Source organism: Ctenopharyngodon idella, chromosome 6 (assembly GCF_019924925.1).
Source record: "Ctenopharyngodon idella isolate HZGC_01 chromosome 6, HZGC01, whole genome shotgun sequence".
Classification (NCBI taxonomy): domain Eukaryota; kingdom Metazoa; phylum Chordata; class Actinopteri; order Cypriniformes; family Xenocyprididae; genus Ctenopharyngodon; species Ctenopharyngodon idella.
In genome coordinates this window covers 19699179-19711936 of record NC_067225.1, presented here as the reverse complement: position 1 = coordinate 19711936, position 12758 = coordinate 19699179, and the positions used below count along the sequence as shown (strand labels likewise).

The window sequence follows — 12758 nt, the reverse complement described above, 5'->3', positions numbered from 1 at the left end:
GTTATTACATATATACAATGAAAGATAATAGGATACTCTGATATTTTGTTCCTACTTGTTATCTGTTCCTGCACATAAAAATAATAAAGATTCCCCTTTTTTTGAATTATTAATGTCCTTCTTTCCTTTTTTAGGACGATGTGTACGTTTATTCAGCGGAGTTGCAAATGCCAGCTGTGTGCATCTCTCCTGGAGCCTGTTATCTGATCAACCGGTGCCTCAGTCATTTGTCATTGAATGGATAGACCTGAACAAAGACCCTGAACAAGACGTGTCTCTAACTGAGAGGCTACAGTGGGTCAGAGTTCACTCCGCATCAAGGGATCTCTCTCTTTGCCGTATGTTATTTTTGTTGATATTATAACAAAACATTCTCATTATTTCTACTGATTTTCATATCAGAATATGAAAAAGAGTTTATCCTTAGCAGTATAAATAATCTTTGACAGTATCATTTGTTTTTGTACAGGTCGTTTTTATGGCTCAGAGGAGTTCACATTGTACCCAGTGTTTGCGGATGGTGAGGGGGAGCCGGTTCGATACACAGGTGGGTTTTACAGCAGTGACATTAACGAATGCATTGACGTCATCATGTGATTAATTAACCAACCGAAGCCATTTTTACACACATTTGGTGTTTGGCAAGTGGACCCTGGTTGACATACATTGCAGTATTATCTAAAATATTAATTTATTGACTGGCAGTTGTGTTCACATGATACAAATAACTGTCTTAAAAAAAAATTTTAATCTAAAGAAGATATTTGAAAATCATATTGATTTGAGCAAAAGTTTAAATCAAGTTTTTGTCTTTTGTTTTGTCATCCAGCTACTAGGAGTGACCCTGCAGCATACATACTGCTACTGATCATTGCGTTCCTGTCAGTGGTGCTGTTTGTCACACTTGTGATGTCACAAAACCAGTAAGACCTACAGCTATCTTCTCATGGTCAAGATAAAGATATTTACAGTATCATAGGTTTTGTCTGTGACTAGTGCTCAGTGAGGAACTGCAGGGGTCTACCAAACATCTCAAACTGATTAAAATAATAACGATTAAAATAATCTAGGGCTGTCGATTTAACACTTTAATTTACTTAACTAGTTGTGGAAAAATAATTCAAATAAAACGATTTAACGCACCCGCCCTGCCCCAGACCTAAGTAGGTCATCTTATATTTTATACAGTTGATATAGAATGCAGTTAGAATGCCCCTAAAAACTGTATCATTTTTTGTCTCATATTTACATCACTTGATATAGTTAACCAATATCGCGAGTGCTGGTTTTCCCCGAATAAGTGCAGATGTGATATTGATTTTATACAAAAGTTCAATCAAAAAGAAGTTATTGTGTTTTTGCTCAATTTTTCCAACGAAAATATTACCTGTAATGCCAGAGCAGAACTGTTGTGCATCTCTGAGAAACACACAGCGGTGTTTCGTTTCTGAATGAATCAGCGTTTCATTTGGGTGAACCAATGATTGAATGGCCCATTCATAAAGAGAGCAATTTACTTCATTCCTGAATGAATTAGCCGTTTGAATGAATCGAATGAATGAATAACTCAATGACTTACTCATTAAGACATTTGCCGCCACCTACTGGTAGTTTTAGTTTCTTATTTAGAGTATGTTTCATTAAAAAAATTATAATTTCATATTTTGGGATTAGTTTGCCCAAAAATGTTTAAATTCAGTTTAAATTTATATTTAAACAACTCATGTTGTTTCAAACCTGTATGACCTGTATGTAAAGAAGATATATATTGTTATATATATATGTTTTGGTCTGTAAATATATCTAAATACCAATTCAGATGCAGCTTCTGAAAAAAAAAAAAAAAAAAAAAAAAAGCCTACAAGTTTATGTGTAATAAATTCTATGTTGAATCAAATAAAAGATTTCTTTCTAAAGCTACTTTTTGTAATGTCTATTCGATGCTTTTCTCATTTAACACAATAATGACTTTAAAAATATCTTTTGGGGGTAATTTCTCTGACAAATGTGATGTCTGATTAATTTGCAATTAATTCGATAAATTAATCGGCACATCATGTAATTAATTACATTAAAAATTTTAAACGGTTGACAGCCCTAAAATAATCGTTAAACCAAAATGCATTAACTTCATACCAAAGCTGAAGCGAAAAAGCTTAAAGGTTAGATAAATGTTTTGTTCACATTAAAATGAATTAAAGGTTAAATTATAATGTGCAAGTATATGACTCAATAATAAGCATGTAATTGCTTTGCAGTGCAACTATCATGACAATGTACTGCAAATGCATGAATACACATACCATGTTATTACAGCCCTGGCTTTAATACAACACTCATTTTTTTGCTCTGCTGCTCTATTCACCAATGGATAATGGATAAATAAGGCTAAAAAACTGTCCTGAAAGAAAAATCCTTAAAAAAGAGTCAAATCAGATTACAAAATCACAAGCCATTTGTTTATATACCTAGGTTACCTTTACTCTAGCAGAAGAACATATTAAAAGATTTAAGATGTTTGTTGGAAGCTACAGTGTATATTGATTTTGTAAGACAAGTTTGAATTAAAGCAAGGAATTGTAAGCTGATTTGTATGGGATTTTGTTTGGTTGTATTGAATGTCAGACATAAAAATACATAAATGGATTTACAGTGTAAATAAGGAATGTAATGTCCTTAAATTGCTGTAGTGATCATTCTTAGCACTGGTATAGTTTGCTTGAGGGTAAATATTTCACAAGTTCTGCCAGAGATAATTACCAAGGTAACTAAAACAATCATATTATTGCTCATCTGCTTAGACTTGATTCCATGATAATGTTGTGACTATGTGTACAAAAAAAGGAACATTCCTATTTAGCCCGTTTAAGGAGTGGCAGAAGTGCATTACATTAAACATTTTTTTCAGTCAGTAAAATTTTTTTATGTTTTTGAAAGAAGTTTCTTCACCAAGGCTGCATTTGTTTGATCAAAAATACAGTAATATTGTAAAATAGTTTTTAAAATATAATTGTTTTAATTTATTTATTTTAAAATGTAAACTGACATTATTCCAGTCTTCATTGTCACATGATTCTTCAGAAATCATTCAAATATGCTGATTTGATGCTCAAGAAACATTTCTTTTTATTACCAATATTGGAAACATTTTTGTAACATTATAAATGTATTTACTGTCACTTTTGATCAATTTAATGCATCCCTGTTAAATAAAAGTATTTTTCAAAAAACAAACAAACAAACAAACAAAACTTGATTTAAAAAAAAGACTATTTAGTACAATGACATCCTGCTCAAATTAACTATTCTATAATCCATCATCTTGCAGGATGAGAAAACTCGTATGGAAGGATGTTCCAAATCCCAACAAATGCTCCTGGGCCAAAGGAATGGACTTCAGGCAGGTCAGTGTGACCAACTGTCACATAAAAAATTGCATCCATGTATTTTAATGGCTTAATCAATCAGAGTACAGTTTTTTTTTTCATCAAATAGAGGACCATTGTTTGTATTGGACCATTGTTTAATTAATAAATGAAAACATAAGCACTTTTTTATTTTATTGACACTTGAATGCTTACATACATATTTTAGACATGTATTCAAGGCCAAAAAAAACAGATCCGTATAAAAAACAAAAACAAAAAAGAAACGTATCCCTGAAATTTGTGTAAAAAATTATGCTGCAGATAAAGCTTCACACATTCAAAATATATCAGTTGACACATTTCCACAACACTTCTGTTTCTTGCTCCTTGCAGATTGACACCATGGAGAACCTGTTCCCTCACTCGGAGGGTCTCACTGCCTGTCCTCTGCTGCTGGTCTCTGAGAGCATCTGTGAGGTGGAAATCATCGAGAAATGTCATCCTCTCATGCTTGAACATGAAAAAGACAATGAAGTACTCATTTATAACTCTGGAAACAAGGCAAACACCGACTCTGCCTGTCTGGGAGACTCCTCGGAACCTTTATCACTGCAGGCTTCCACTGCCGCTGCTACCCCAGAAACATCAGGCCAGTCCTCAGTGACATACTCAACCGTTCTCCTCTCCGATCAGCCCACTCTCCTTCGAAAGCAGCAGGAAAGTCTGAGCAGCTCCAGTGATGAAGGCAACTTTTCTGCCAACAACTCAGACATTTCTGGCTCCTTCCCTGGAGGACTCTGGGACCTGGACAACCATGTGTGCTCTGACAGTACCAATCCTCGCCATTCCAGCTCCTATAACTCCGTGGAAGAGTTCTCGGAAACATCAGAACAAGATTATGAAGCATCGGAAAGCACTGGTGTAGCCAAAGACCTCTACTACCTCGAGATGAATGAGGAGGAGAAGCAGGAAGAAGATGAGGATATTAAGGAAGCACAGGATGGACAGGATAAGAATGAAATAGTTATGAGGGTGGACGCCAGGCCTCTTCTGGAAGGCAAAAATTCCACAGTCGTCAATTCCAATAATGTATCTCGCAGCATTCCGCTTTATCTGCCTCAGTTTCAAACTGAATGCATTAATCCGCCCTGAAATAATGAGAATAGCACCACCTGGTGGTAATGTGTGATAATGTTATTCTTCACTGGATGAAAGTCCATAAAATGCCTCAGTTACTTGAGCTGCAGGATTTGGGAAAAAAATCTAATTGCATTTTTTTTTTCCCCTGATAAAAATAAAAATCACATTTTTGACTGCTATTAAAAGGTCTGGTTTCACAGACAGGGCTTAGATTAAGCCAGGATTAGGCCTTAGTTCAAATTTAAGTAGCTTTTATAAACGTGATTGGTGTGCATCTTGAGACAAAACAATGACACTGACATATTTTAAGATGTGTTAGTGCAAGTTGCTTTCGGTTAAAACAACTCAAACATGCATTTTAGTCTGGGACTAGACTTAAGCCTCGTCTGTGAAACCGGGGGAAAACGTTTTTTCTTTTTTTTTTTTAAGCTCCAGGCTGCACGATTTGGAGAAGAAAATCCATCTGCGATTTTTCTGATAAAATTAAAGCTTGAAGTTTTTTGGCTAAAAAAATGTGATTATACAGTATGACTATAAAATACAATATTACTATAAAATTGTACTTCTTATTAACATTTTTATTAAGATTATTATTATAAATGAAAAAAATTAAACTAAATAAAAAATAATTAATGCTATTGCAATATTTCACTGTAAAATAAAAAGTATTTAAGAAAGAATAAATATAATGATAATAATAATTTTATTTTACAGTACAACTGTGAAATTACATTTCTAATATTAATGGCTGTCTTAATTTCTTCATTTTTAAAAATTAAACCATCAACTACTGGGAAAACTGCACAGAGCCCTTAAAGTTTCTCTTTTGTTGACAACAGTTGGCTTCTCATTACAAATTTGAGAAGATGGTTGGCATGCTGCGTTTTTACGCAATACATGTTATAAGAAAACCAAACACAGAGCAAATGCAGAGATTGTATGGAGCAGCATTTACTGAAACACAGTGAAACCATCAGATCATGAGCTGCTTGTGTGTAAAAGAACACAGTGTGGCGCTTCACTCTGAAACATGCAGTGCATATATTTATTTAATTAAATCGCAGCCTTTTAGATTTGATAATCCCACTAAGCCATATTGCGATTTTGGTTTTATTTCCATTAATCGTGTAGCCCTACTTTCCACCCTCAACCTATTTCCACCAAAATCTTGAGTAAAACAACCAAAACATTATCAGTTTTCACCTCCTACCAGCTGAGTGTTTCAGATGATTCACTTCTAATATACATTTTAAGGTTTACAGCCAGATTTCCCAAGCTCAGTTGATAAGGGCATCCAAGCACAGTTTATTCTCTGAATGTCTCTGATGGGTTGATGATCAGCCTGTCATTGCAGGAACTCGCTGCTTTCCACCTTCGTCACACCGAACATTTTGTAAGTGTTTGAAGGCTGAAGTAAAATCATATAAAGACCACATTAACTGGAATGAAGTGCTTTAGAAGGAAGAGACTGAAGAAGGGACTTAACTTACTCTCTCTTAGTGTGGTGGTCACAGTCGCAGTCACGCTTTAGTGGCTGCTTGTGCATTTCAGGTGCTTCATTAAGTCCAGCTTATAAGTGAAGAGACTTTTAAAGAGCCATCCATCTGAATATCAGCTTTGTGAAGAAATAGCTTCTCATGTCTGCATTTACATTGGGCTTATTCATTCAATATGAATGTATATTTTGTTAGTGAGGTCTGTGTTCTTTGGAAACTCAAATATTTTGAGTCTACAAAATGTCATCTAATTAAAGTGTATGGTCGTTTTTGATGAAATGAGGGTTGAATGCAACTCAATGAATAAAACTGGTTAAATATATGTCAATCAGTAAGAATGTGTGTACAGTATACACGTATTTCTTGTCTATTTTTCTGGTCAGAATAAACTATTTATTGCAGCTATGGTCACATGTTATTTGTTTACTTCTATTTCATTAGTAACAACATTTCTATATATTGTTTCAAGAAATAAAGCTTTTATGCATCTACCCGTTTACATAAACTATGCCTGCCGCCTTTAATAGTGAATATGTGTTTGCCTTGAGAATACCATTAGATTAGATGACTTAGAAATAAATATTTAAGAAAATAAAATGAAAAATCCAAATAAAGAGGATTATTTTATTTCTATTTAAGTTCCGACTTACGGAACTCATAAATGTTGCGAGATTTTAACTTAATTTGCTTAAAGCAACCAAGAATCAAATTGACCATTCTTGTTGTTTTTCTTATGAAATACTGCAGTATTATAAATCAGTGCACATCATTTTATTTTTTAAATGCGGCCTCCTAATCTTTAATCAAAATAGTTTAACGGCTGTCTAAAATCGCCCCCTATACCCTTAAAGGGTTAGTTCACCCACAAATTAAAATAATGTAATTTATTACTCACCCTCATGTCGTTCCACACCCGTAAGGCCTTCATTCATCTTCGGAACACAAATTAAGTTATTTTTGATTAAATCCGATGGCTCAGTGAGGCCTGCATTCACAGCAATGACATTTCCTCTCTCAAGATCCATAAAGGTACTAAAAACATATTTAAAACAGTTCATGCGAGTTCAATAGTTCTACCTAGCGACGAGAACACTTTTTGTGCGCCAAAAAAACAAAATAACGACTTTTCAACAACGTAGTGATGGGCCGATTTCAAAACACTGCTTCGGAGCTTTACGAATCGAATCAGTGACTCGGATCTCCTATCGAACGGCTAAACTGCTGAAATCACGTGACTTTGGCGCTCCGAGTCACTGATTCGATTCGAAAATCTCCGAAGCAGTGTTTTGAAATCGGCCTATCATTATATTGTTGAAAAGTCGTTATTTTGTTTTTTTGGCGCACAAAAATATTCTTGTCGCTTTATAATATTAAGGTAGAACTACTGAACTCGCATGAACTGTTTTAAATATGTTTTTAGTACCTTTATGGATCTTGAGAGATTAAATGTCATTGCTTTGAATGCAGGCCTCACTGAGCCATCGGATTTAATCAAAAATATCTTAATTTGTGTTCCGAAGCTGAATGAAGGCCTTACGGGTGTGGAACGACATGAGGGTGAGTAATAAATTACATTATTTTTGGGTGAACTAACCCTTTAAATATGAAGGGATAGCCGTTTGTTTGTGTCTGAAAGTTGAAACCATAGTGGACATCCCATAGAATGGGGCGTGGGCCTGTCCAAATACCCACACTTGTGGTCTTTGCACTTGACCACTTGTCTAAATACGTCACTTACTGCTCACTTACTTCCTCCTGTCGTGTGCACGTGCTCTCAAGTGACCAAGACCGCAAGTGTGGGTATTTGGACAGCCCCGCTCTCCACAAAGCACTGTGAGGGTCACGCCGAATGAATCCCCGCGTCTCGCCAGAAGATGGCGCCCGCACCTGAATCATCCATCCATCCATCTTCCAAACCGCTGGTCCAGTGTGGGGTACAGTATACAGTTAGGAACTCATTTGTAATTGATTATTAAATTCTTTAATTAAGGTTTATACATTTCTATGACAGAGTTCAAGATAAACCTTTTCATTACTGCTGGAGCTGCTAGTTTTCTATTAGACAGCAAGCACGAACTATGCAAAAGCGGCAGCCTTTCCGGCACACTCGCTATCCGAGTTCACTCTTGTTTTCATTCACTCCTCCAAGTGTACTATGTTAGTGAAGTAATGTAGGGAATAGTGCATGAGGATATTAGGGGGCGATTTCGAACACAGTTAACATCTTTTGCTGCATTCACGCAAATGTCGCAATTACCGTTGTTTCAGGGTGACAGTAAATATATTTGTTTGACAGGGAAGCTGTGCGCAAACAGGCTTGTATCTGCAGGATGCAGGACAAACCACATTGCACAGCTGTAAGTACATGATTTGGCTGTGTTGGTTCTCCTATAAATAGAGAGAAATTTCACTGCTTCTAGGTGGCCAACAGATGGCACTGTAACACTGTTAAATGCCAACATACTCCTGCCAGCGCAGTATACTCATGCAGATCAGTAATTCTTGTATTGTATTATTTCTATTGCATTGTGTGTGTGTGTGTGTGTGTGTGTGTGTATGTATAAATATACATACATACATACACAATGCAATATGTTTTAGGTATTTGAACTATAAGCAACAGTAATGAAAAACTGACAAAACTTCTTTAGTTTATAACTACATTAGAGCAGCAACCTATTCTGACCAAGGGACCCCCACCTAAGACAGTACAATATTACAAGATGAAAAAATATAAACAGTATACATTGCATTAACTATTTCAAAACATGTTGAATAGGTTTATTTATTTATTTTTAAAGAAATTTCTGGACCATGAAGGTGCTTACATATGCTTCACCATGCTTTTATGCAACAATTCATATAATTAATTGTAATGTCTTTAGCTTCCCAAAAATTAAAAGGGCATATTTCCCAATCATATCTTTGAGACGGAAACCTGACGCAATCCAATAATGGTTTAATCAACAGGTCTGAGTGCACTCCTCATCTCTGATTCTTCGACACCACTCCGTAATCTACTTAAGACAGCTTTAACGATCTCATTAGAGACAGGTCAATTGGTCATGCGCTCACTCATTCTTATATCCTGCTTATCCTGCTCAACTAATAGACACATCTGTGCTATAAAGAATCCCTCGGCAGTTCAGCATTAAATCCGATCCTTTGAAAGAAGTCTCTTATGCTTGCCAAGGCTGCATTTATTCAAAAATACAGTAAAAACAATAGTATTGTGCAAGACTTTTACAATTTAAAATAACTGTTTTTTTGTTTTAATATATATTTTAAAATGCTATTCATTCCTGTGATGGCAAAGCTGTCTTTATTGCCACATGATCCTTCAAAAATCAGTCTAATTTGGTGCTCAAGAATAATTTCTTCCTCTTATTCTATTAATATTTTTGTTGAAACCATGTTACATTTATCAGGATTCTCTGATGAATAGAACGTTGAAGAAAAGGAGAATTTTAGATTTTTCTTTTTTGTAACAATATAAAAGTCTTTTTACAAGTTATTGCATCCTTGATGAATAATAGTATGTGTGTGTATATATATATATATATATATATATATATATATATATACACACACACACGCACACACTACCATTCAAAAGTTTGGGATCAGTAAGATTTTTAATGTTTTTAAAAGAAGTTTCATCTGCTCACCATGGCTGCATTTATTTAAATAAAAAATACAGTAAAAACAGTAATATTGTGAAATAATATTACAATTTAAAATAACTGTTTTCTATTTGAAAATATTTTAAAATTTCATTTATTCTTGTGTTGGCAAAGCTGAATTTTCAGCATCATTTTTCCAGTCTTCAGTGTCACGATCCTTAAGAAATCATTCTAATATGCTGATTTGCTGCTCGAGAAACATTTATTGTGTAAAATTGTACAAAATATTTGTGTACAATATTTTATATATTTTATTTTCTATTCATCAAAATATTTAAAGAACAGCGTTTATTTGAAATATAATTTTTTGTAACATTATAAATGTCTTTACTGTCACTTTTGATCAATTTAATGCATCCTTGCTGAATAAAAGTATTAATTTCTTTAATTTCTTTTAAAAAAATAAAAATTCTTACTGAAACTTTTGAACGGTAGTGTATAATATTACAAAAGGTTTGTATTTCAGATAAATGCTGTTCTTTTGAACATTCTATTCATCAAGGAATCCTGAAAAAAAAGTACACAACTGTTTTCAACATTGATAATAATAAGAAATGTTTCTTGAGCAGCAAATCAGCATATCAGAGTGATTTCTGAAGGATCATGTGACACTGAAGACTGGAGTAATGATGCTGAAAACAATACCAGGTGTGCATTGCAGGCAGACAGAGAGACAAAGACTTAGAATGATAAAATTCCAATATGAAGTTTAATCCAAACAGGCAATAATCCAAAACAGGGCAGAGAAACACACTTAACATGAACGTGACCGGACAAACACTAAGTGAACAAGAGGAACTTTAATACACAATGGTGATGAACTAAAAGACAAACAGCTGTGATGATTGAGTTAGTGTCCATAGTAACAGATGAGTGGTGGGAAAATCAAACAAAGGAACACAGGAACTGAAGAAATACAAACTAATTGTCCATGAACTAAACTAAACCAAACATAACGGTGACAGAACGCCCCCCTCCGGCAAGGCGCAACATCGTGCCGTAACTGAGAGAAAACAGAGAAGGGATGGAGGGGGTTTAGGAGGTGGGTGAAGGAGTGGCGCAGGGATAGTAACAGGGACAGCTAAGGGATGGTGGTCAGTGGCGACGGAGGAGGGGACACCTAGAAACAGAGTGCCCGTGAACTGAGGCGATGCCGGTGTAACAGAGGCGAAGCAGAAGGGAAGAAGGAACCCGCTGCAGCCGAAGGGGTGGAGTAAGTCTGTGGTAGAAGTGATGTGATGACTGACCAAGGGGGAGCCGGTGGTACGAGGGAACCTAGTGGAGCCGCAATGCCGAGGGTCTCTGGCGGAGCTGAAGGTGGGAGGAGCCAAGACGGAGCCGACAGGCCAAGATGGAGTAAAGGGATCAGAGGCCAGAGACGGAGCCGCAGGATCCTCTTGCATAGGCACTGCTGGTGGTAGCAGGACCTGCGGCCCGACGTCATAGCAGGGCTTCCTCTGAGACGGCGCAGGGCTGCAAGCATCCAGTAGCGATGGGGCTGGAGAACTGGCTGAGCTCTGTGGTGGTGGTGACACGAAGCTTGATAAGATCACAGTCAGAATGACACAGTCAATGCAGGTCAATGAAAAGAATAAATCCCAGTCCATAAACAGCAGTAATTCTGAACAAACTGACAGATCATAGTCCAAACAGTTCTCATTGTGCAATAAAGATTCAGATACCAGGTGGGATAGGGTGCGAGTCGACAAGTTCTCATTAAAGTCCTTCAGTCAGTCCTCAGTCTTCGTTTCCCTCGGGCGCTGGTGTCGCGGGCTCACTCCCCTGGTCAGATCCACATTGGGGCTCCACTTCCGGGGAGATGGCAAGCTCTGTCCTCTTGTCCACGGGCTGTGGCTCATTCGTCGTGGTGGGTAGTGCCACTCAATCTGTGGGGGGCTCATGTGACTTCTCCGCGGTCGTACTGATGAAACAGGCTCTGGGTCTGGCTGTGCTCCAAATCGGGATGCAACGCTCTCCAGATACCTAATGATGATTTCCCTTCAGTCCAGTCCTGTGGTGTCTGGGAGGTCGATAGGGTGGTTGAAGGTAGCCCCGATCAGAAACAAGGTCTTCGGGGTCTCGTCGTCGAGGGGGCTGGTGATGGCCAGGCAACAAAAGTCCTTAACAAACAAATTATTATGATTATTATCATTTTTTAATTTTTGTGGTAAAAAATAATTTGAACTGAGAAAAAGAACCAACATTAATTAATTGGCTGATTAATTAAATAACAGTTATTGTTGACATTAATCTGTGATTAAACTGTTAGTGTTCTAATCTGTAAAGTGTTTTACAAAACATTGACCAGTGTTCTGTAACCAATACATAGCAAGTTTAATCTTAATATGTGAAGGAAATGCTGCAGTTGTATGGTCACATCATCTGAGAGGAAATATTACATTTAGTTTCTATATAGGCCTTTTGTTCAGAAGCTATTAGATAAAATATATTTTGTCTAAAGACGCTAAAGATGGATTTGTGGAATTGGCACCGTGACCAGGGATATTGCAATCCACCCTACTCTGCCAGAGCATTTTCACAGCTGCCACAGACTCCAGTCAGAACACATATAATAAAAAGAAAACCAACAAATATGGTCCTTGGCCCCTAAAAATAACCTTGTGTCTCAAGATTTGGTAGGAATACATGCTTCTTACAATTAAACTATTGGGAAGATTTTATTACATAAGATGATTGTGTTCCTTGAGGCAATGTACAACCAGAAAATGGTGTAAAAATCTTAGAGATTTATGTCATATCTATTTCATTCCTCCCTGATAGTTGGAAGACTGTTTATATTCGATTGATTGGCGCTGGATGTATTAAGACGTTTCACAGCAGAAACAAAAGAAATTAGGCAAAAAGTTTCCTCCATAGATAACCCTGTGATCACCTTTTCTCATTACCGGTAGGCCTAAATGTTCCTCTGTGACTTGGGAATAATCCACAGCTCAATCTATATGGGCATTTACTCTAAAGCTTTCACAAAGCTAGATCAAATATGAGACACTAAACAGCTCTGTCGAAAATCTTTGCAGAGTAGAGAGGACTAAATGGGTTGAAATGGAATC

The 12758-nt window shown here is 36.4% G+C and overlaps 1 protein-coding gene across 5 annotated transcripts in view; it reads left to right on the top strand.

Annotated features, from left to right (window-relative positions):
• Positions 1-6405, top strand: part of lepr (leptin receptor) — a 50632-nt gene extending 44227 nt beyond the window's left edge. For all 5 annotated transcript variants that reach the window (XM_051896292.1, XM_051896293.1, XM_051896295.1 and 2 more), the window contains exons 16-20: positions 135-338; positions 470-547; positions 830-923; positions 3329-3404; positions 3762-6405. In XM_051896292.1, coding sequence (XP_051752252.1) covers positions 135-338; positions 470-547; positions 830-923; positions 3329-3404; positions 3762-4520 — 1211 coding nt within the window. In that variant the 3' untranslated portion in view covers positions 4521-6405. The remainder of the gene's footprint in view (positions 1-134; positions 339-469; positions 548-829; positions 924-3328; positions 3405-3761) is intronic.
• Positions 6406-12758: the final 6353 nt, after the last annotated feature.